The sequence below is a fragment of the Pongo abelii genome, chromosome 18 (assembly GCF_028885655.2).
Source record: "Pongo abelii isolate AG06213 chromosome 18, NHGRI_mPonAbe1-v2.0_pri, whole genome shotgun sequence".
NCBI classification, from domain to species: domain Eukaryota; kingdom Metazoa; phylum Chordata; class Mammalia; order Primates; family Hominidae; genus Pongo; species Pongo abelii.
This window is the reverse complement of record NC_072003.2, coordinates 85,074,324-85,098,370: the sequence shown is the minus strand read 5'-3', so window position 1 is coordinate 85,098,370 and position 24,047 is coordinate 85,074,324. Positions and strand designations below refer to the sequence as shown.

The following is a 24,047-nucleotide window of genomic DNA, read 5'->3' as shown; positions in this document are numbered from 1 at the left end:
CCATCAAAATCACCTGGCAGTGGATGAAATTCAGCTTTCTGTCCTTTCCACCACTCCTGAATCCCAACTCCCAGGAGCGTGCACACAGGCAATGGGCACCTGCTAGGGGATTCTGACACAGGTGAGCTCCAGCCACTGCTCTGGCTTCACCTGCGCCCACTGTGCAGGGGCAGCCGGTCCAGCGAGTAGGTGAGTATTTGCTCAGGTGGTGCAAACCTGCCGCTCCTGTCTCATCTGGGGCTCCTGCCTAAGTGCAAATTCTGAGCCCCTGCTCTGAAGTGTCCGAATTGGAAGCTGTGGGGTGGGATGGAGGAATCTGCATTTTTATAGATGTTTTAAACAATGTGTGCAGAGAGGGCAGAAGATTGTGAAATTAATGGAAACAAGGTCTTCCCTCATCCCTCTATCTGTCAGCCCGGGTGATGCCTAGTCCCGGGCCCGGTGCTGAGTTTGGGCCAATAAATGCTTGTACTCTTGGCCTGGCACGATGGCTCACACCTGTAATCTCAGCACTTTGGGAGGTCGAGGTGGGAGGATCGCTGGAGGCCAGAAGTTCAAGACCAGCCTGAGCAACACAGCGAGATCCCAAATCCACGAAAAGTTGTTTAAAAATTAAAATAAAATAAATGCGTTTACTCTTGGCCCCATGAGGAACGCCGGCGTAGAAGCGGCCCGGAACCCCACCCCCGCCTCTTGACTAGGGCTGTTTGCGGCGGGCGCCGGGGCAGGTGAAGGGACACCAAAGCTGGCGCCCGCCGCAGGAGATCCTGACAGCGCCAGGTGCACGCCCACGGGCGGGGCGGGGCCGGGGTGGGGGCGGGGCCTGTCCGCGGGCCGGGGCGGGGCCGGCGCTCAGCCTCCCTCGGCCTTGCCAATCCGCGGGCTCTTTGCGACAGCGGTCTCCGCCCCCCCGCCCGCAGACAGCGCCTATAGGCTGTCTACCGCGTTCCTATAGGCTGGCGCAGGCCGTCTTCCGGCCGGGGCGGGCTCCCGCCGTGGCGGGAAAACGGCGGCCGGGGCGTCTCCTCCGGGACGCTGAGGGGCCCGAGGAGACCGTGAGGCTCTGGCCTACCGCTGGCGCCGCGATGGACGCGGCCGAGGTCGAGTTCCTCGCCGAGAAGGAGCTGGTTACCATTATCCCCAACTTCAGTCTGGACAAGATCTACCTCATCGGGGTGAGGCCCGGGCCCGCCGTGGGGAGGGGAGGCCGGGCTGGGCGCGTCCGGGGCTCCGCGTGGCCTTCAGAGCCGGGGTCGCGGGCTCGCCCTGCTCCCGCATCTGCGGAGGCCACCACTCGGCGCTTGACTCGCTCACCGCCGTTCCCGCTTCTCGGATGAGGAAAGCGAGGCTGCATTCTTTGCCAGTGCGCCCGGGTTTACAGGGTTTTTTTGGTTTGTTTTTTGGTTTTTGAGACGGAGTCTCACTCTGGCGCCCAGGCTGGAGTGCGGTGGTGCCATCTCGGCTCACTGCAGCCTCCGCCTCCCGGGTTCAAGCGATTCTCCTGCCTCAGCCTCCTGAGTAGCTGGTGTTACAGGCGCCCGCCACCACGTCCGGCTCATTTTTGTATTTTTGGTAGAGACGGGATTTCGCCGTGTTGGCCAGGCTGGTCTCGAACTGCTGACCTCATGAGCCACCCGCCTCGGCCTCCCAGAGTGCTGGGATGACAGGCGGGAGCCACTGCGCCCGGCTTATTTGTTTATTTGGTAGAGATGGGGCTGGCCTCGAGCTCCTGGGCTCCCCCAGGCGATCCTCCCACCTCGGCCTCCCAAAGTGCTGGGATTATGGGCAAGAGTCGGCTTTGCCTCTGTTTGTTTTTGTCTTTATTTTTGAGATGGAGTTTCGCTCTATCGCCCAGGCTGGAATGCAGTGGCGCGATCTCGGCTCACTGCAGCCTCCGCCTCCCGGGTTCGGGTGATTCTCCTGCCTCAGCCTCCCGAGTAGCTGGATTGTGAGCCACCGCGCCCGCCCGGCTTTGCGTTTTAAGTATAAGGGAGACGCCTCGGCGCTGGGAGTCCTGGAGAAGGAGGGCAGGCTCTGTACCTGCCCAGACCCACCTCCCCGCACCCCAGGACCCCAACACTGGGTGTGTGAAACCTGTTCTGGAGTTGGAGGGTGCAGGCGGGAGAGGGAGCGCCCCCCATCCACTCAGGGGGTACTTGCATCCTGTCGGCGGAAAGGCCAGAAGGACTGCGCCCGACGCTCGCAGCTGTCTCGGAGCCGCTTAGGAGGTGTTTTGTTCTGAGTCTGGTAACAGGTGGGTTTTTATTATTTGCATTTGGACTTCAGCCTCTGCAGTGCCATGCCTTTTATTTGATAGCAGTGACGCACAGTAATGTTTTTTTTTGTTCTTTTTTAATCTTACGGGGAATTGTTTTACTTTTGGCAGGGGGACCTGGGGCCTTTTAACCCTGGTTTACCAGTGGAAGTGCCCCTGTGGCTGGCGATTAACCTGAAACAAAGACAGAAATGTCGCCTGCTCCCTCCAGAGTGGATGGACGTAGGTAAGGATGTGGTGGAGACTGGTTGATGCGTGGGTGGGGCTGGGCTTGGGGTGACACCCTCTCCCACGGGGTGGAGGCATGGGGCCTCCTTCCTGACTATGTCCGTGCTCCCTCTGTTCCATTATCCACTGATCAGCTGAAAGGAATACTTCCAGATTCACCGCTCAGCAGAGTCTGCTAACCACTGTTAGTAATGTCATGTTAGGTTTTGGCGTGTGTGAAAATTGTAGTTTATTTTTTGAGATGGGTCTGACTCCATCACCCAGGCTGGAGAGCAATGGTGCAATCTCGGCTCACTGCAGCCTTCACCTCCTGGGTTCAAGTGATCCTCCCGCCTCAGCCTCCCAAGTAGCTGGGACCACTGGCGTGCGCCACCACACCCTGCAAATTTTTGCGTTTTTGTAGAGATGGGGTCTTGCCATGTTGCCCAGGCTGGTCTCAAACTCCTGGGGTCAAGCAATCTGGCCACTTTAGCAGATCTGCTGGGATTATAGGCGTGAGCCACTGTGCCCAGCCTATATTTTAATGTAAGATATTTCAGTTTGCTTTAAAATAAATGTATGACCTTAAATAAGCATTTGTTTTAAAATTTTAAAAATAAGTATAGATCAACATGTTGAGAAGCAGTTATAGAGAATGCATGAAAATAATATATCACAATAGGGTTGAATATTATTCAGCTATAAAAAGGAATGGAATTCTGATACATGCTACTGTATGGATGAACCTGAAACATCTTAAACATCTTGCTGAATGAAAGAAACCAGGCACAAAAGACCACACACTGTATCATTCCATTTCTATCAACTGTCTAGAATAGGCAAATCAATAGAGACAATGTAGATTAGTAGTTGCTTAAGTATGGGGGTCTTGCTTTGGGTGATGGAGGGATTGTGGAGTTTCTTTTTGGCATGATGAAAATTGGGATTGATGGAGGTAATGGTTGCCCAAGTCTGAATATACTAAACACCATTGCCTTGTACACTTTGTTTTTAATAGCCCACAAGTGCTACTAAAACTTGTATATTTTTTTTTTTTTCTTTTTTGAGACAGAGTCTCGCTCTGTCGCCCAGGCTGGAGCGATCTCGGCTCACTGCAAGCTCCATATCCTGGGTTCACACCATTCTCCCGCCTCAGCCTCCCAAGTAGCTGGGACTACAGGTGGCCGCTACCACGCCTGGCTAATTTTGTTTTTGTATTTTTAGTAGAGACTGGGTTTCACCATGTTAGCCAGGAAGGTCTCAATCTCCTGACCTCGTGATCTGCCCGCCTCAAAACTTGTACACTTTAAATGGCTGAATTGTATGATATATTAATTATGCCTCAATAAAGCTGCTAGAAGAAACCGAAACAAATCAAAGATGCAGACAGACTTTATTCTGAGCCTTTGCGATCTTTTTCCTCTCTTGGAGATATGAGTAGCTCATTATAGGAAAAAAATCTTAGTTTTTTTGTGTATGTGTCGGGGGGAGAGGGGTATGGTCATATATGCAGAATTTGAAAAGACCCTGAGTGATTTTTTTTTTTTTCTCTTTGTGGAGATGGGGTCTCAGCTGTGAGTGATTTTGACTGCCCCCTCCTTACTGGGAATTATTGGGGGTACCTACCTCTTAGAAGCAAGAACTCATTGAGCCAGCCACTCTGGGGTCCGTTTAAGACAGACTGCTTGGTGTCTTCCCCTTGCTCCCTGTCCTAAAGTGGCAAGTGACTTGGGTAGTCCTGAAACATAATGGGAAACCCCAGTTCCTCTGCTTTGAGAAGTTTTTTTTTTTTTTTTTTTTTTTTTTTTTTTTTTTTTTTTTTTGGAGAAAGGGTCTTGCTCTGTCACCCAGGCTGGGCTGTAGTGATGCAATCATAGCTCACTGCAGCCTGGACTTCCCAGCCTCAAGTCATCCTCCTGCTTCAGCTTCCTGAGTGGCTGGGACTACAGGTGTGCACCACCATGCCTAATTTTTTGATTTTTTTTTTTTTTTTTTTTTTTTTAGTGGAGATGGGGGTCTTGCTATGTTGCCCAGGCTGGTCTCAAACTCCTGGGCTCCAGTGATCCTCTCAGAGTGCTGGGATTACACATGTGAGCTGTTGCCCCTGGCTGGAAGGCTTTTGTAGCGGAGAGACCCACCAGGCCTGGCTCCATTAGTGCAGCATCCTCTCCAGGCCCCTTGTTTAAAATCAGTCTCTGGCAATTTTGTCCCATCTAGACCCGAGGTGATAACATGGCAAGGGCCTGTTTTATCGCAGGCTAGAGTCAGAAGGTGTGGAGAGTTCCCCTTGAGCTTTTTACCTGGGCTGGAGCCGTATTGTGGGAACAGTGAGGCACCATTAACCTGTCTATAGACGCTACCCAACAGCGTGCTGCCTCCTGACTTCTGCACCACAGATAAATTCTGCCTGTTCTGGGCCAGGTGCGGTGGCTCACGCCTGTAATCCCAGCACTTTGGGAGGCCGAGATGGGTGGATCACCTGAGGTCAGGAGTTCAACACCAGCCTGACCAACATGGCGAAACCCTGTCTCTACTAAAAAATACAAAAATTAGCTGGGTGTTTGGTTGGCGCCTGTAATCCCAGCTACTTGGGAGGCTGAGGCAGGGAGAATTGCTTGAACCCAGGAGGCAGAAGTTGCAGTGAGCCGAGATCGCGCCACTGTACTCCAGCCTGGGAGACACAGCGAGACTCCGTCTCAGGAAAACAAACAAACAAAACCAGTTCTGCCTGTTCTGGGACTTCATGTAAATGGAATAATCTAGTATGTCATTTTTTGTTTCTGACTTCTCTTATGCAACACTGTTTTTGAGATTCACCTGTTTACGTTCTCGACACTGGGACACAGAGCTCAGCTCCCAACCCCTTTCTCCACTACCGAAACTCATATCCACACCACCTCGCTACGTTCTTCCATTGCTGGGTACTCTCCATACTACATATTTGTTCACCGATTCTTCTATTGGTAGATATTTGGGATTCCCATTTTTGGCTTTTAAAAAAAATTTAGAGACAGGGATTTCTCTGTTGCCCAGGCTGGATTGCAGTGGTTATTCATAGGTGTGATCATAGTGCATTGCAGCCTCCAACTCCTGGGCTCAAGTGATCCTCCCATCTCAGCCTCCCTAGTAGCTGGGACTACATGTGTGCATCAATGTGCCCAGCTCATTTTTGGCTTTTGAGACAGAGTCTCGCTCTGATGTCCAGGCTGGAGTGCAGTGGCGTGATCATGGCTCACTGCAACCTCCACCTCCTGGGCTCAAGCGATCCTCCCACTTCTGCTTCTTGAGTAACTGGGAATACAGGTGTATACCATCACATTCAGCTAATTTTTATAGAAACAGGGTCTCACTTTGTTGCTCAGACTGGTTTTAAACTCCTGGGCTCCCACGTCGGTCTCCCAAAGTGCTGGGATTACAAGTGTGAGCCACTGTGCCTGGCTCATTTTTGGCTATTGTTAATAAGGCTTTTGTGAATATTCTTGTCCAAGTCTTTTCATGGATATGTTTTTTTTTTCCCTTGGGTAAATAAATACCTAGAATGATGCACTTGCTGGATCTTAGGGATAATGCTTAACTTTGTAAGAAATGGCCACCTGGTCCTTCAAAGCAGCTGAGCCTTTATCCTACAAGAAATAGGAGTTCCCATTGTTCCATGTCCTGGCCAAAAATTTTGATTGTGTCTTTTTTATTTGCTAGAAAGTTGGACCAGAGGTGTTTCATAAGCTGATTCAGATGTTAATGAAAGGATCACTCTGCTGTGTAGAGAAGGTTGGTGTGATAGGAGCAGGGAATGAATCCAGGCAAGCACTGAGAGTGGCCTCTAGCTGATGGAGGTGGGAGATGTGGTGGGCGTCTAGGTGTGTTTTGAAGAAGCAGCAGCAGGATTGGCTGAAGGACTGGCCATGGGGTGTGAGGGAGAAGAGTGAAAGCTGACAGCCAGGCTCTTGGCTGGAGGCCCAGGAGAGGGAGTTGCTGTCTCCTGAGGTGGGAGGCTGCAGGAGCAGGCTGTGGGCTGCAGTGGGTATCAGGAGTTGGGGTTTGACCTGTTGTGCTTTCTGGATATCCAGGGGGAAGTTACAGCAGCAATGAGGTTATTGAGTCAGGAGTTAGAGCTCAGGGGCTGATGGGGGTATAAATTTGGAGGTCTTTCTGAGCATGTGGGTGGCATTTGGACGAGGTGGTGTGGATATGAGTTTAGGTAGTGGGGAAGGGTTGGGAGCTGAGCTCTGTGTCCCAGTGTCGAGAGGTCAGGAGGAATTGCTAAGAGACAAAAAGGGGAGCCTAGTGAGTTCAGAAGCAAGCTCAGAGGGGTGTCCAGGGAGGGCCTTCTTTTTAAGGCTGTATCTATTAGTGTGTTTGGGAGGATCAGGCAGGGAGGGGACAGTGATCATTCAAGAGCATGAGAGCTGCTGGAGTGCCTTCCTGTGCAGGTGAGAGGAGGGTCCAGGACACCTGGAAGGCTGGTCCTCGAGTGGGTAGGAGCTACGCAGGGAGTTTGGGGGATGGGGTGATGTGTGGGTCACACTCAGCTGGGTGTCAGGTGAGAGGTGGGTGGTGGGTTGAGGCGGTGCTGGTGGCAGTGAAGAGAGGGTGAGTAGACCAAGGAAGTGGGCCAGGATTGCAGGACGGCACCAAGGGCCCTGGGGATGGGTAGTTGGCCCTTTACAATGGGACCCTGCAGTGTAGCTGTGCTCCGTGCTTGTCCCTTAGCTACCGTACACAGTCTGCACCCAGGACAGGTTTCTCTGCAGAGGGGGAGGGCTGAGGGAGCTGGAGCATGCGTGAGAACAGTGCTGATGCTGGTGGAATTGGACACAGCTGTTTGATTCTAGACGCTGGGCTTTCACCCCTCTAGGATACCATGCCTCCTCCCGGCTAGGATGGCTTAACCCCCCTAGGATATTGTATCGCGCCCAGGCTGGGGTGGCTTAACCCCTAGGATATTGCATCACACCCAGGCCGGGGTGGCTTAACTCCCCTAGGATATTGTATCGTGCCCAGGCCGGGGTGGCTTAACTCCCCTAGGATATTGTATCGTGCCCAGGCTGGGGTGGCTTAGCCCCTAGGATATTGTGTCACGCCCAGGCTGGGGTGACTCTAGTTTTGTAGGTTGTCTTGCTCCCTTCTGAACAAGGCTTAGTATAAATAAATGTAAGTCACTGACTACTTTGATCACTTATTGCATCAAAGGTAAAATACTGACCAGGTGACTCACTCCTATAATCCCAGCACTTCGAGAAGCTGAGGCAGGGCGATCACTTGAGCACAGGAGTTTGAGAACAGCCTGGGCAACATAGTGAGACCTTGTCTCTACAAAAAATAAATGGTGGCATGTGCCTGTGATCTCAGCTACCCCTTAGGAGGCTGAGGCGGGAGGATTGCTTGAGTCCAGGAGGTTGAAGCTGCAGTGAGCTGTAATGGTGCCACTGTACTCCAGCCTGGGCATGAGAGAGACCCTCTGAAAAAAAAAAACAAAACAAACAAAAAAAAAGGCGGTAGAGGTAAAGTACTTTGCTGTTTCCCTAAAAAAGAAAAAAACAAAAACAAAACACAACAAACATCAAACTTTTGACTCTAACATTCTTTTTAGGAATATGTTCTGCAGGCTAAAGCAGCGACGAAAATTTACCTCTCTTTTGGAGAGAAAGTTTCAAGCAGGAGGCCTCAAATCATCTAGTTAATGATACAAATGTTATCCCAAAATGTTTTTTCATGTATTTGCTAGTTGATAATGTATTTGCCAGATAATATAGGCACTTGGTAAATTTGGAAGGTTTAATAAATATCTTGGTTATAATGATGGTAAAATGTATTAACTTCTAAATTTCAGAAAAGTTGGAGAAGATGAGGGATCACGAACGAAAGGAAGAAACTTTTACCCCAATGCCCAGCCCTTACTACATGGAACTTACCAAGCTCCTGTTAAATCAGTAAGTAGATCTCACCTCTTAGAGGCCACACCCAAGACTGGACTCACCATGCCTTTCCCCTAACCCTCGTCCTTCCTCTCCGCTTCCCTGCTTATTGCCTCAGTAAGTGGCAGCACTGGCCACCCTGTTTCTCAGGTCAGTGACCATGAGGTCATCTGAGTACACACACCTGCCAGGTGCACTCTGTCTCTGTGTGTCTTTCTCTTTGTTCTTTCCCTTTCTCTGTCTCTCATTTTTCCTTTTCTCCACCTCCCGGTAAAGGCCTTGGCTCTTTTTGTTCTACCTCACATCACTCGACATTGGACGCCGGTGTGAGCCACCAGCATCTCACAGAATCGGCAGTAGCCATTCTTTGCCGCGTATGTGTTTTATTTAGCACAGCTTTACTCCTGTTTCTCCTTGGAGTAGGTGGATTTGAGTTTTTTTGTGTCTTTCGCAGGAAAGGCCAGAGGGCTTACATTTGCCTCTGTCCTTGGGTTACAGGAAAGCCCACTTCCTGGCAAAATCATGCTGTAGTAACCCCGTAGCTTGTTTGCCTCCATCCATACTGGCTCCTATCAGCTTTCCATTCATTCTTCACATCTCAGCCAGAGTGGCCTTTGAAAGGCAGAACTGCCATGTGACTCCCTGCTTAAAATCCTCAGTCTTCTCTCTAGTCTACCTAAGCATGGTGTTCAAGCAGTGTACAGCCTGGTGCGTGCTCCTCCTCCCTCTTTCACCCTCTCTACAGCTCTTTTCTCTGCTTCTGGAGGGCTCAGGCTCACACTGGCCCCTGTCACTTCTTCAAGCATTCTGACTTTGCATATACTGTTCTCTACCCTGTAAGTCTGTCCTTTCCCTGCCCCTGCTCACCTTTGCTGGTTAGCATAACATGTCTCTTCTGGGTTCAGCACACGTGTACTCTTGGCAGCTCTACACATTGCTATGGCATTTGCCAGTTGTAATTTTCTTGTTTGTCTGGCTGTGCCATCACATGTACCCATTCTAAATGAGCAGGGGCTGGGTCTCGTATGCTTATGTCCCCAGTGGGATGCCTGGGGCTCATGTTTGTTGAGTGAAAGTGAAACTAGTAAAGAAGGCGGACAAGGGTGGATAATTTTGCTTGGGAGGTACTTAGAATGTCATTTGTACAATTTCAAGCTTCTGAAGCTCCCCAGGTATCCTTTAACTGGGTTCAAGAGCACAACTAGAATAAAAAATTGGGACACTAGTACTACTGCATGCTGCAGAGCAGCAGGAAGGGCTGGGGCCCACTGAATGGCACTGCTGAATTTAAAGGAAAACTTGGGGACACAACATGGGCTTGTGCTTAGGCTGAGATGAGGCTGCAGTCAGCCCATGAATTTCATAAAACCTGAGAAGCAGCAGTGCACCAAGCATTCCACTCGGCAGTGGCGTTTGTCCCATAGGCCTGGTTCCTGGTGTGGTGCGGGAGAGATGTGGGCCTAGGAGCCCATAGTGAATCTTCAGTGTGACCAACGCTCTTGACAGTCCGTCAGAGCGCAGTAAGGCCAGGTGGTGCCAGAGAGGGCTCGCCGAGGTTTGCTGGGAGTGCAGACTTGTAGGAGGTAGATGGTAGGGGAGAGGGCAGTGAGGCAGGAGGAGCTGATGTGCTCAGGCAGAGTGTGAAGGACCTGTTGTAGCCGGGCAAGCAGAGGTATTTGAGCATGTGTAGTACATTCGTGGGAGCAGGGGAGTGGAGGCATAGGTTCTGCTGCAGTGGCCAGCCCCTGGGAGGGGCATGTGGCCTCAGAGGGACCTGAGAGAGACTGCAGTGGTGGTGGGGATGGTAGCTGGAAGGGAGAGGATCTATAAACAGGCTAGGTAAGAATTTGGCGTTAGCTAGGTGAGGGGGCCTATTCATTTTTTGTTGTTGAAGTTCAATATATGATGTATGTAGTTTTTATCAAAAACCTTGTTTTATAATTCAGTTAAGGGACTTAATTTTACGTTTGTTCTGCAGTTCAGTTGACGAGGAGTTGGGGTCCTTTGTTCTTTAACCTGCTGTTCAGAGCACAAGATCTAAATGTTTGGGTTTATAAATAAAACGCACTACATAAATTTTGTACCAGTGGTTTGCCACTTACTAATCAGGAGTTAATTGTAGCATATGGAGAGAATGTCTAGCGTAACCTGTAATGCCTAGTGACGAACAATATTTGCTTCTGCTTTTATCTTGTAGTTTTTCTTCAAAGGTTAGTTTAAAATACTTCGCAAAGGGAGCCTCGACTTTGTGAAAGCCTTCCTTCATCCCTTGCTGACTTTGAGCTTCTAGCCAGAATTCTGCTATGTGTAGGTGTGCTCACTGTATACTAATTTGCAGTTTCTTCTGTGATTTTTGAAACTTGTTTTTGTCTTCTCTGAAGAGCAGGAGAGTCCCTTCCCTTCAGGGCTTTTGTGAGGATAGCAATGCCAGGTAAAGTGCTGAGCCCAGTACCTGGCATGGAGTTGGCGTTTTCCTTCTCTAGGCTATGAGCCCTGGATTTCTGGTGGGGAATAGGGAGGTCTGCTCAACACTCTGTAAATAAGGAGCAATAGAACTCGACCTTTGAGCCAGCCCTTGAAACTGATTCCTTGTAGATGGAGGTTATGCAGCACGGAACGCTGTTATCCTGAGACAGAGGCTTCTGACTTAGAGCTGATTCTCTACTAATTTTCTTAGGTAAACAGCAGTCCTGTTCAGCAGCCTGCCACGGGATAGTTAATGTGAGCAAAAGAAACTCCATGTGGATCACTGCCGCACCAAGCTTAACTGCTACAAATCTTTACATCCTAAAGTTGAAAACAAAGCAAAACAGACTTTCTGAGTCTGGAATAGCCAGAGTATTTTGCCTGAAAAGAGCCACTCTATCCAGCATTGCCTCAGCTTATCGAGTGTTCCCTGACTGACTTTAGCCCTTGCTCCTTTAGTGCTTCAGACAACATCCCGAAGGCAGACGAAATCCGGACCCTGGTCAAGGATATGTGGGACACTCGTATAGCCAAACTCCGAGTGTCTGCTGACAGCTTTGTGAGACAGCAGGAGGCACATGCCAAGGTAGGTGCCGCCTTGCCTGGGTGCTGGTGGCTTTGATGGCGCATAACTTCACATGGCCTCCTGCGTGCTGAGGCTATTACAGGCAGGCATTACTAGCTGTGCTTTTAAACAGTTCATTGGTTTCTTATTTTTATTCAGTAGAGTTTTACCTTTTTCTCAAAATCAAAAACTCCTTGGCCAACTTGGTCTGTTTTCTTGCTTTAGCTGGATAACTTGACCTTGATGGAGATCAACACCAGCGGGACTTTCCTCACACAAGCGCTCAACCACATGTACAAACTCCGCACGAACCTCCAGCCTCTGGAGAGTACTCAGTCTCAGGACTTCTAGAGAAAGGCCTGGTGCAGGCGGCTTGCTGGGGGATGGGAGTGTTCAGGACGTGATGAGGTACTCGTGGTTCTGGAGCTCTAGAAACACTTCTGATGCATGAAAAATGTGTGATGGTGCAAGCAATGGATTCAGGACATTGTTGGAGAAACAACAAGTTTGTGATTAGTCCTTAAAACTTAGCTCCCTGGGACATTCTTCAATTCCACATCTGTTTCTAGAAACCAGCCTTTTTATCCCCCCCTTTGGAGAAATAAAAAAGCCTTAGGCAAATAAGTTATTCTCCCTAGCAGAGCCACTTGGGTCTCCTGCATGGAAACTGTCACACTTGGGCAAGTGTTCAGTGACTGGTAGGTGTAGATATAGCAGGAGTGGCCATGTGGTCCACAGCTTTTTTCCCCCTTCTTGATCCTGATTTCTTGGGCTGAATTTAGACTGTCTCACAGAGGTGGCTCACAGAGAAGGATGGCAGATGGTGCAGCTAACAATGCTGACCAGTGCTTATCCTCTAAGCCCCGATCCACAATAAAAATGGACCCAGCTCAACTCTGACTCTTTAGGTTTTTGTGCTGCGTACCTTACCAAGTAAAAGGACTGAGCCTGTGGCTGAGATGACTCAGTAAACGAAACTGAGGCACACAGCAGTTAACTGGAAACTGCAGACCAACACCTGGGGTGTCTCCTTCTCTCGGCTACTTCTAGCTCAGGTTTAATGGGTTGCTTATCAAGAGGAGAGTCAGGAAAAAAACGAATCCAATGTATTGAGCATGAGTGACACTTAAGACAATGCTAGAAGAAAAGTCAGACTTTTAATGCTGCTCTTGATGGATTTAGGGAAGGATTCTTTGTTGTAGGTAACAGTGGGCTCAGGGGAAATTTTTTTTTTCCTACGAGAAAATTACTTCATTCGTAGCATTTTGGAAATGTTAGGACCTTTAGAGGAATTACATTACCTTGAGAGGTGAAATGATTGTCCAGCATCATGCAATGGATAGAAGGTTCTCTAACCAGCTTTAAAAAAAACTTTAATTTTTGGCTGGGCACGTTGGCTCATGCCTGTAATCCCAGCACTTTGGGAGGCCAAGGCAGGTGGATCACAAGGTCAGGAGATTGAGACTATCCTGGCTAACATGGTGAAACCCCATCTCTATTAAAAATACAAAAAAAAAAAAAAAATTTGCTAGGTGTGGTGGCACGCGCCTATAGTCGCAGCTACTCAGGAGGCTGAGGCAGGAGAATCGCTTGAACCCGAGAGGCGGAGGTTGTAGTGAGCCAAGATTGCGCCACTGTACTCCTGCCTGGGCAACGAGAGCAAGACTCTGTCTCAAACAAAAAAATTTAATTTTTAACTTTGTTTTTAGACAGGGTCTCGTTCTGTCACCCAGGCTGCAGTAGAGTGGCGTGATTATAGCTCACTGCAGCCTCAAACTCCTGGGTTCACACAGTTCTCCCACCACAGCCTCCCAAAGCACTGGGATTGCAAGCATGAGCCGCCATGCCTGGCCAGCCTATTTTTGGCTGGACACCAGTGGGCCAAAAGCAGTCGGGTGCTGTCTGGGGAGCTCTGAGAATGCACACGTGTGACAGGCTGAGCCTCAAGACTATCACCCAGCGTCTGCCCTCCAGTGTCTAGCGTGCTGCGCACTATCACTCCATGTTGCTGCTCACGTGTCCCCGCCAGGCAGGTATTGGTGGTTATTTGGACACTGAAGGGTCAGACCTGGAAGACTGGGACCAAAAGATGAGGTCTCCATAATTTAAGGTGCTGTTCAAAGTTGGTTCAGCTCATAGGACTTGTTCTTTCATCTCACCCTTGGAATCCTCCTGCTTTCATCTGGGAATCTTTTAGAATGAAACCACTTGTTATTGTGGAGGGCAAGGGGTCCTAATGCCCTCCTCTTAGAGCCTGAGCCAGTCGAGGCAGCTGCATCTGTCTACATGTTTTATCTGCGGAGATGTATAGTTATTGAGCTTTTCTTTGTTTGGCCTTGTTTTATTATATCATAAAAAAGATTTTCCTCTTAACATGATTTAGGAAGATTTTATTTTTTGGATGTTGTCAGAAATTACAGCAATATATTCATAAATACCTAATTACTACATTCAACAAATAATATTACAATACAATTAATTCAAACAAGTACACTTAGAACAGGTTTAATTTCACAGCATCTAAACTGCCCCCAGAGTGACCGAGGCACTGGTGTTCCTCCCTCCCACCTGTGTATGGGTTTACTGTTCTAGAATTAAGCACAGGGTACATACAAAATAACACCAATTAGCATGGTCTTCCTCAGGTCAAGGCAGAGTTAAGGAGTTTTTTAGGTTAAGCACTGGATCGAAAAGTTGGGGACAGGCTACTCCAAGTAGTAAGAAAGTCAACAGCTTGGTTACTTGAAAGAATATAGAGATTGCTAAGTGGCTAATATACACTTTAAAGAGGAACAGAATCGGTTTGTGCTGACCATCTCCATCTTGTGGTGGATCCCTGGAATTTTCTACACTTGTGTGAAACACGTGGCTCAGGGAAAGGGGTAGTAATTGAAATTCAGCTTAATTTTTGAGATTTGGCAGTATTATGAGCTACTTGAGGAAAATACCGTTCTGCTACAAACTGCAGATTCCCTGTTAGAATCCTTCGCTGCTGAAGGTGTGGGCTCCTTTTGATGCTCTCTGAATACTCTTAAGGGTGCAACCTATCAAATGTTATTCCCAATTCAGTGCTTTATTCCTTTAAGATTAGAATATAGACTAAAATGTGGAAAAATCCCGTCTTGGTCACTTCTCTGAGACAATGGATTAGGAACATGATATTTTATCATGTCAGTCTGGCTCTGACTGTATGAAACAAAAATAACTTGTTTCGATGAAGAACCAGATAATTTACTATTGGAAGGTATCCCTCTGCAGAGGGACAGATGGCAGCTCCCTTCCAGGTAATGTAGGAAGATGGTCCAAGGACCGAGCCGAGGGCTTTCACGTACATCCTGACACACAGGTGGCATATAATCGACTCCAGAGCAGATTTGATGTATTCAATGTGAAGTAGCTGAACAAAAAACTTAAGAGATTGCATGTCAATTTTTAAGCCCAATTGAAAACAGATTTAGGTGCTACTGTGTTCTTTGAGAATAATCTGAAAGTAAGTTTTCAAAGTATGAAACTAATAGTTGGATGGGAAAACCATGACTGGGTACTGTGTCTTGGGTGGTGTGCTTTCGTTTTTGAGAGACAGTTCTTACCTTTTTCTTAGTTTATTCGTGTTGCCTTACTGGTTTGTATTCTGATTGTCGTATTACTTCTTGAGCAAGAATACTCAGATCGCCACAAGTAGGTGGAAGGATGGGGAGACAGTGGGCAAGAAGCTCAAGGGCCGGGCAGAAGTGGGGTTTCCACTGGCAGGGGAGAAGCCAACTATTGCTAGCACAGGGACACTGCTCCCACCCTGGGCAGACCTCTCATGGTGTGCCACCTGTCCCCTGTGCTGTCACAGAAAATCCAACCAAGGGAGCGCCCCCTTGGATGGTAAGGGATGAGCTATGTTTTTAAAAGTTATCGGATCTACTTTTCCCTTTTACTTTAGCCAAGGCCGTTACCAAAAGCATCCAGACATCTGTGATGGAGGAGGCGGCCTGAGAGCTGAAGTACTAAGATGTGACTCTTAAGCCTTCAGACCAAAAACCTCAAGTAGGTTTTCAGTGGAGAAATCCAGTGAGATTTTGCCCTGATAGGTTGTAGCAGACTCCCTCTGAACACCTGTGGAACATGCTGACCTCCCAGTGTCTGTCGAGGGGAGGCCTGCAGCACAGCCCTCGAGCTCTCTTCCAGCGGCTTCTGTGGAGAGGAAGGCGCTTGCTGACTGCTGACAATACTGGCGGCACATTTGTCTGAGTTTGCTAATAACCGGAAGATTCTTGGCAGACGTACAAAGCAAACTGTGTGGGGGCAGATAAAGCGACACGATGCCGGCTGCCAGCAAGCTGTTCTGCGCAGCACGGGCTAGGGCCAAGGGCTCGGCCGCTGGTCACAGCAGTGAGCAGCCGGCACACAGGTCAGGCACCCTGCCCTCAGCTCAGGCCTCCACCCCCCAGACCAGTGACTGGCAGCCCTGGCCTCTGGTGAGGGCCTTTGGGAGCAAGAGAGGCCTTCTTGATCTAAACAAACACTGCCTCCATAAGCAGTAACTAGGACAAGGAGGAAGACTCGCCCATTGCTTTGCCTTGGTGTGATGAGCCCAGTTTCTGACCGTTCCTGTGCTTGTCACAGTAAGTTCAAAAAGGAGGGGTTCAGCTCAGACCTTGTGGCTTTTACAAAGCTTTGCATTTAAATAAAGCCTCTGAAGTTCCTATTCTGTACCTGCTCTCAGACACCTTAGAATTCTATCACAGAAATCATTTACTTCCTGAAAGGTTTTTGAAAGTCCCCACCCATGTGTGCACATGACTGTCACACATAGGTTCTATAGACTACCCCCTCCTCCCTTGATAGCAATGGGTAATATTTGCTATTAGCTTGTCCAGATGCTGGGGGCGGGGAGGGGGAGTGGAGGAGGTAAGCAGTAGCGCATGGCTTACGGCAGCTTCTGGTGCAACTCAAACTAAAAATGAAGTGATCGCATAGGCGCCAGTGGTAAGCTCTTTTACTTTTCTTCTTCTTTAATTTTTAAAAACACTTCAATATTTTAATGTCCTGACCAGCAGCAGTACAAACACTAAAAGCAAGGTTTTTTTTTTTTTGCCCAAAAAAACCAAAACAACAAACAAAACCCCCAAACAGGAAAAACAAACAAAAATCCCCCAAACCACATATTAAAAATGGCAGGCTTTTTATAACAATAGTTAAAGTAATAAAAACATACAAAACTTTGTTTTTTTTTAATATATATACACAGTACAAGGCTGAAGCACCTTTGACTTTTCTCTCAAAATTTACGTCTGTATGAAAACCCCACCCACTGTAGTAACAATGTGGTGGGTGTGAAGCTGTGTATACACAGAGCTCTGTACATGCTCCCCACGGAGTAATAAAAAGGTACCTTCAGTTTGTGAATTGGTTTTATCTTTAGGTAAGAGCTTTTCCAGGGAAAAGCCTTTGGGTTGCTTTGTGTGCTCCTAGGACTTGTTGCTTTGAAGAAAATTTTGCAGGAAAGTAAATGAAACAAATAAGCCCTTTTTACTTATAATGCACCCAACCTTTTCAGCTGAAGCAAGTTTCACTCCTGGGGAGGAATGAGACTGGCCCCATCACTGCGGCAAAAGCAAACTGGGCTTGAGGCATAGTGACACGGCAACACAAGAAAGAACAGAACCGGTTTGATCCACTCATATGCACAGCGGGCTGTGAATGATCAAGTTTTAGTGTTGCTAATGCAGCCTTCATGTTCAGATTAAGAAATAATGTGGGAGAGGAAGGGCTAAAACCACCTTTAAAAAGAAAAACTATGGGCAATCCTACATCGGTTGCTCGCTGAATGACAATGGTGATTCAATTGCATTGACGTCAAGGTGAGTGAGTTCTTTTTTTCTGGAGCCTGGAATCCTTTGCTTCATGCATGGCACATTCTCATTTTGTAAGCTTCAAACCTCCCAGTGAAAAATATTAAATATTCAAGGTAATAAAATAGATAATATTTCTATACTATAGGTTCGGCCTAGTGCAAGGGAAACCGTCACCTGGGGTATCCCTTCAGGTAGCCCCTAGGCCAGTGCATTGCAGGCAAGGCAAGGCACTTTCGTAAGTGGTCCAGTTCTGCCTGGAGCCGTTCCCGTTCTGAGACCATCTTCTGTTTCTGGCTCCTCAACTCCTGGAGAGAGGGAAATTTGTGTCAAAACCAACCCGTTTCCTCCGTAAGGACAAGCATGTGGTGTACAAACATGCTGGATGGAAGGGTAAACCTACATTTGAAAATGTCCCGGCCGGGCGTGGTGGCTCACACCTGTAATCTCAGCACTTTTGGGGGTCGAGGCGGGCAGATCACCTGAGGTCAGGAGTTCAAGACCAGCCTGCCCAATATGGGGAAACCCCATCTACTAAACAAAAAATTAGCCAGGCATGGTGTCGTATACCTGTAATCCTAGCTACTCGGGAGGCTGAGGCAGGAGAATCACTTGAACCCAGGACGCGGAGGCTGCAGTGAGCCGAGATTGTGCCACTGCATTCCAGCTTGGGTGACAGAGTGAGACTTCGCCTCAAAAAAAGAAAAAAAGTCCCCTTCTCAGCCTGTGTTCTGTCCCTGGCTCTTTCAGAGTCTTAAGAATCGGCATCTGCTGCTGTCTTGGCTCAAACTCGGAGTTCTTGGAACCCCCAGATGTAAAAACTTTGGGAGTGATCTGAGACCTGCTTCCTATCCCTGCCCCCCAAGGACATCTGCTGGACCAATCCTGCTAGTGTGGCTGTGAGCCACGTGAGATGGTTTCAGTTGCTTCAGCTTCCCTTCTCTAATAAAACCCTGCTGCTCTCCTTAGCAAATCACGGTAGAGGAGACTGATACAGGCAATAATTCATTCTGCAAACAGCATCCCTACCCTTCCAGGATCAATATTCTATAAGTAAATCCTAGATAATCAACTGGTGTCTGAATTTTCCCCTTTAGGAGACAGTGGTCTTGCTCGGTCAACCAGGCTGGAGTGCAGTGGCGTGATCAGAGCTCACTGCAGCCTTGAACTCCTGGGCTCATGTGATCCTCCTGCCTCAGCCTCCCAAAGTGCTGGGACTGCAAGTGTCAGCCATTGCATGCAGTCCAAATTTTGATCTCTTCAGAGCACATTTCCTCTCTGAAACTTAGCTTCATGGGTGTTTCTGAACCCAAACTCAAAAGGTTGTGTGTTTGAAGGTTTCCATCCCTTCCCAACTCACCGCCACGCTGTGGGAGAGCTGCTCTGCCGTCAGGCTGAGGCTGTAGTGCCGGGCCTCCAGTCGTCTGCATTGTGTCTGTAACACCTGCCGCTCCAGATTTTGCTCTGAAAAGACAAGAGATGGTGATGTATTTTCTGTATGCAGGAACCCCAAGGCCTGCTTTGTGCTCTCCTCTTCACACCCTGCCCAGCAGAGCCCAAAACCTCTCTCCAGTACAGCCAGCAAAGGCCTCTCCTGTGGGCCATGATGCTCCCAGCCCTTTGAATTGTACCGCTACATACATAAACATCACTAAATTAAGCCCAATACACAGGAATAAAGACAAAGGATCCAGGACCTAAAGGCAATTTGATACAGATTAGGAAGAAATTTGATGGCCTTAAAATGCAGCTTTCAAAAACAAAATAGGCTTTCAGTTAGGCTGCTGGAAAAAGGCCAGAGTAAACTTAAAGCACAGATTTAATTAATAAAGCCTCTGCTCTACCAAAAGATACCAGGCCTAGTTTTAATAGGAGAGTGACTTCAAATCTTTAAGGACAAATCCCTACTTTATACAGAGTGTTTCAGCAAATGAAAAACAGGGAAAGTGCTAACAATCTGGATACCAAAGTACAATAAAACTAGAGTCTAATACTAATGAACATACATTAAAAATCCTAAAAGTACTAACAAATTCAACAAGGATGGAGCAACATCAAGAAAAAAATCAAAGGATGAAAAACTCTGGAAATGGGAACCTTCACTCTTTCATGGGATGCTTTAAAGTTTCACAGACAAGGGCCCCACCAGTGCCTCTCTTTGGCAGCACTGGAGTGACATGACAATCAGACAAATTCAAAAGGAAAGAACCAAACCTTGTATTTGCAGGTTTGATCATCTGTGAGTCCTATGATCTAAGGAATAATCATAGGCAACACACAAAAAAAATCCAAACAAAGACCCCCAAAATCTATGTGATACCTGAAACTAAATCTAGTCAAAACTTCACGTACAAAAATGATGTAATAGTTTTGTACCATATTCATGGACAAGGATGCCAACCACGCCTGTAAATTCAATGCAACTGAAAATCTAACAGGACTCTTTGGGGGTGAATATAAGGCAATCAACCACGCCTGTAAATTCAATGCAACTGAAAATCTAACAGGACTCTTTGGGGGTGAATATAAGGCAATCCTAAAATCCTTGGGGGAAAGCCATGGGCTAAAAAACAGCTGAGCAGTAGCTGAGAGAAGAGGGGGTCAGCGCAGGTCATGCCTGACAGGGGTGAAGCCAGGCCCAGCAGGTGTGGGAGTGAGGCAGGGAAGAGGGCACCCCACACATTGCCAGGACAACTGGTTGTCTGGGTGGGAAAGGTGCAGTTAAGATTTCTGCCTTACTCTGTACAGAAATGAATCCTACGCAGAACAGGAAAAAGCCAAACTCACAGAAGAAAATACAGAAGAATAGCCTGACAGCCTTGGGGTATGGAAATAATTCCCAACACCACACCAAAAAACCCACAAAACCAGAAAAGATGGAAATATTTCATCTAGAAGAGTTAAAACATCACTGTGTATTGCTTCTGGATATAGATGAGTGCACTAAAATAATAGCAACATGTAGGGGGGAGGTGGGCAATAAACTCAAAGATTCCACAGGAGGAGGAAAGGAAGCAAAATACAGGATTCGATGTCCTGGCTGTGGCTACATGGGCGTTTGTTTTTAGTTTGGAGAATACTTTTCCAGACTAAGTTCTGCTAGGAGAAAAAAGAAAAAAACTACTTTTCTAAGAATTTGAAGTGGCTGACATTCATAATCAAGTCTTTGTATTTGATGATATTTACAACACTGTCACATATGATGATAAACAGTCCTCTAGGACATGTTAAATCAATTGCAGGTGGGTGCGGCCTGGCCCAGCTTTTGTCAAAGCACATACCCAGCAGTGCCCACGCAGTAAGGATGGTGAGTGCAAAATGAAGGCTAGGTACCTCTGCTGTTCCCCAAAGGGGCCTGTGCAATATCCTAGGGAAACTGAGGCACAGAGGCAGGTGGTGGTGTGCAGTATACAGGAGCATCAAATGCTGCAGCGCCCAGCTTCATGGCCCCACTCCCTGGCAGGGGAGATGTGGCCTGAGTCCGCCTGGTGCTGTGGCTTCCCAGGAGGGTTGGTGTGTGCATTCCCAGGTGGGATCAAAACATCCTGGGTATTCTGAGAGGCGGCAAGCCTTCGACTAAGCCTTTGCCAGGAGCCTGTCTTTTTAGGCCCAGTGCTTGGCTAAAGTAAAGGCAGCTGAAAACATGACTGGCACCCATTGGCCACAGAGCAATCCTTGCAGTGTGGGGAGTCTGTCACTAGGCAACAGGCATGCTGGAGCAGTGACCAGGCCTAGCTGCCAGGGCTCAGCAAATCAACCAACTAGGTCGTCTCCCAGGACCCTTACACGAAGCTGAAGCCGACATCAGCACTGATGCAGCCCAGAGAGCAGGGCCCACATGAAGAATGACAGGTGCCACCAGAGCTGGCATCATGGTACTTGGATGCCCTAGCAAGACTGGCCTCAGGTTCCAGCATGGGACATCACCGCTACCAGAAGCCGGAAGAAACTTCCCTTCCAGTATTCATATCTACTGTGCCCCAGGACGGAGAAACAGTCCCCAGGCTGGCAGAGGTCTGCAGGAACTCATCACTCAGCTTCCTTTCCAAAGGTACTTTCCTGACCCCCTCCCCCCTCTTCCCCAGCACCCCCTTACCTTCTATGTGTTCCTGGTAAGCTTCAAAAACGGCCTCGATCCCTTGCCACTTGCGCCTGGGGGCTTCCTCCTCATCTTCTCCATCTTCATCCTCCTCCTCTTCCTCCTCCTCCGAGTCCCGGTCCATCTCCTGGGTTGGGGGGCCCTTCCTTGCAGTGGGGGGCTCCTGCTGCCCATTGTGCTGGGGTGGAGGGGCGCGGCTGGAGGACTGCAGCTCAGGAATGTTGTAGTGGACGGACGTGTCAACCTTGTGGTTCTGTTCTGCGGACAGCACAGCCACGCTCCCTGCGGAGGGGACAGGGCTTGCATCAGTGTGTTGAGGGAAGGGACACAGGGTGCTGTCTCAGAAGGGAGCTCTGCCCTGCCCTTGGTGCAGAGTCAACATGACTGCAGGGCTCCGGGGACCAAGATGACACGGCGTAGAGAGGAGGGATCTAGCCCAAGACCTCTGGGCCACAGACCCAGCGTGAGAAAGTCCGAGACAGCCAGGAGACAACGCAGCCCTGAGTGCTAGTTGATTCTGGTACATGGACCATTTTTGTTGGAATTCATCTCTGAGACTCCATTTTTTGTTTTGGCTGCCCTCAGTCCTCTGGGTAGCAGGCTGGAGAGAAATGGCGTGATCTCGGCTCACTGCAACTTCCCCTCCCAGGTTCAAGCAATTCTCCTGCCTCAGCCTCCAGAGTGGCTGGTATTACACCGCATGTGCCACCACGCCCGGCTAATTTTTGCATTTTTAGTAGAAACAGGGTTTCGCCATGTTGGCCCAGGCTGGTTTCAAACTCCTGACCTCAAGTGATCCGCCCGCCTTGGCCTCCCAAAGTGCTGGAATTACAGGCGTGAGCCACCGTGCCCGGCTGCCTCCATCTCTTTGTGCTTGGTCTATAGTTGGCCCTCAGCAGACACCAGCCCGTCCTCTCACAAGGCATGGGTGTTTTGGTCCCTAGGCATAACGGGGCTCTGCCCTCTCCCAGGAGTCAGCCTCACTGTGCCCCGTTTCAAGAGGGCATGCCCCGTCTCATGGCATGGCCTGGGGTGGGTGACATCCTCAGGAGCACACCTGGCTTCCCGTGTGGATGGCAGCCCCTGGTGGGGCCTGAGACCAGCCCAGTCAATGGAGTGACTTGGCTCAAACTGGTATGGCAGAGTGACTAAAATCTAGAGGAAACAGTTTAGTGTAAGGCCAGGACAAGGTCAGAATAAGGCAGAAAGTGTCCTAGGGCCACAGGAAAGCCTCTATGAGGTGCACTGCCAAGGGGCAGGGAGGGAGGGTATTCTGAAGTTTCGAAAGGCATCTCAGTAGCACTGTACAGTCTCCCTTGGTATCTGTTATGGAGGACTGGCTCCAGGACCTCCTGTGAATACCAAAATCCAGGGATGTTCAAGTCCCTGATATAAAGTGGCATAGTATCTGCGTATCACCTATGCACACCTCTAGAGTACTTGTAATACCTAACACAATGCCTACACTTGACTTGATTTGCATGGATTCAATGTAGTACCTGGTGCTTGGCAAATTCAAGTTTTGTTTTTGGAACTTTGTGGAATTCCACCCCACCCACAAATATTTCTAATCTGAAGCTGGTTGAATCCAAAGACGCAGAACCCATGGATCCAGAGGGCTGGTGGCCATCTGCATCTCTGTCTTGAAAAACATGATTCTTTCAAATGAATGCGGGTAAAAATCCACTCAAGTGCTCTTCCTGCCTTTGGGGAATCTTTTTTAATCTCTGCAAAAACCAATGCCTGCTGGCGTTCACTCCTTTACCTCTTACCGATCGATGCGTCCCTGCTCACAGCACAGCATCAGTGCTGGTGCCTACAAATAAATGTTTCTCACCTACGAGTTCAGGTTTTAGAGCTTGGAGTAAAACAAACAAACATGGTTTTGGCAAAATAACGAAATTATTTTCTTCTGGTGATTGGAGTTTATAAAAACTTGTGCCCACAGCTGAGCAGCTGTGGCGCTCAGGGACTTTGGCCAGCCTCAACCACAGCCGAGAGCTGAGCAGGGACTGGCAGCCTCATTACCTTTATGCTTCTGCAGGGCCTTCTGGGTGGACTGCAGCACTGACTCGTGGAACTGATGTGCAAACTCTTCTGCCACAAAGGGCTCCCATGGCTTGCTTTTCCCATTGGTGCTGTGGGACAGCGGCACAGGAATGTCCTTGGGTGCAGCGCCCCGGATGTAGTGAAGCATGCTCAGGCTCTTTTTGCCTCCAGGGGCCTCGCTCAGCCTGGCCTTCTCCCCGCTGGCAGGAGCTAGCTCCTGGACTCTCGACAGCTCCTGGGGCCGGACCTGTTCCAGCTTCCCAGGCTCTGCAGCCTTTGGGATGTCAGACAAAGAAGCAGCAACACCAACCGGCTTCTCCACATCCAGAGAGGCTTGCTGTGTGGCTGGTTCTTTTAGAGACAGAAAGTGAAGGAAAATATTAAGAAATGCAAGTTAACAGGCTGAGTGTCCAGCACGCAGATCCTGGTCTCTAGAGCTTACACTTAACAAAGACCTAGCGCAAAGAACCAAGACCCGGGGAACATTTAAATAACCACCGCGCACATGGCTATTCTCTGAAGACAGTGGGGTATTTAGTGGCAAGTCCATCCTTGAAAGATGTCCCAAGAAGGAAGAAACAGATCCACAGAGGAAGGAAGGCCCCCAGCCACGGAGACATTATGGAGG

At 48.7% G+C, this 24,047-nt stretch overlaps 2 protein-coding genes across 12 annotated transcripts in view; one reads left to right on the top strand and one right to left on the bottom strand.

Moving 5' to 3' along the window:
* Positions 1-960: 960 nt before the first annotated feature.
* Positions 961-12,971, top strand: GINS2 (GINS complex subunit 2). Its single transcript, XM_002826722.6, has 5 exons — positions 961-1,175; positions 2,387-2,501; positions 8,313-8,412; positions 11,323-11,449; positions 11,654-12,971. Exons 1-5 carry the CDS (start codon positions 1,086-1,088, stop codon positions 11,777-11,779), a joined length of 558 nt encoding a protein of 185 aa, XP_002826768.1. The 5' UTR covers positions 961-1,085; the 3' UTR covers positions 11,780-12,971.
* Positions 12,972-16,406: 3,435 nt separating this feature from the next.
* The window catches only part of GSE1 (Gse1 coiled-coil protein), a 499,199-nt gene continuing 491,558 nt past the window's right edge, over positions 16,407-24,047 (bottom strand). For all 11 annotated transcript variants that reach the window (XM_054534226.2, XM_024233179.3, XM_024233178.3 and 8 more), the window contains 4 exons: positions 23,399-23,770; positions 21,368-21,652; positions 18,632-18,735; positions 16,407-17,579 (listed from right to left, as the gene is read on the bottom strand). In XM_054534226.2, the coding sequence (XP_054390201.1) occupies positions 17,445-17,579; positions 18,632-18,735; positions 21,368-21,652; positions 23,399-23,770 (896 nt within the window). In that variant the 3' untranslated portion in view covers positions 16,407-17,444. The remainder of the gene's footprint in view (positions 17,580-18,631; positions 18,736-21,367; positions 21,653-23,398; positions 23,771-24,047) is intronic.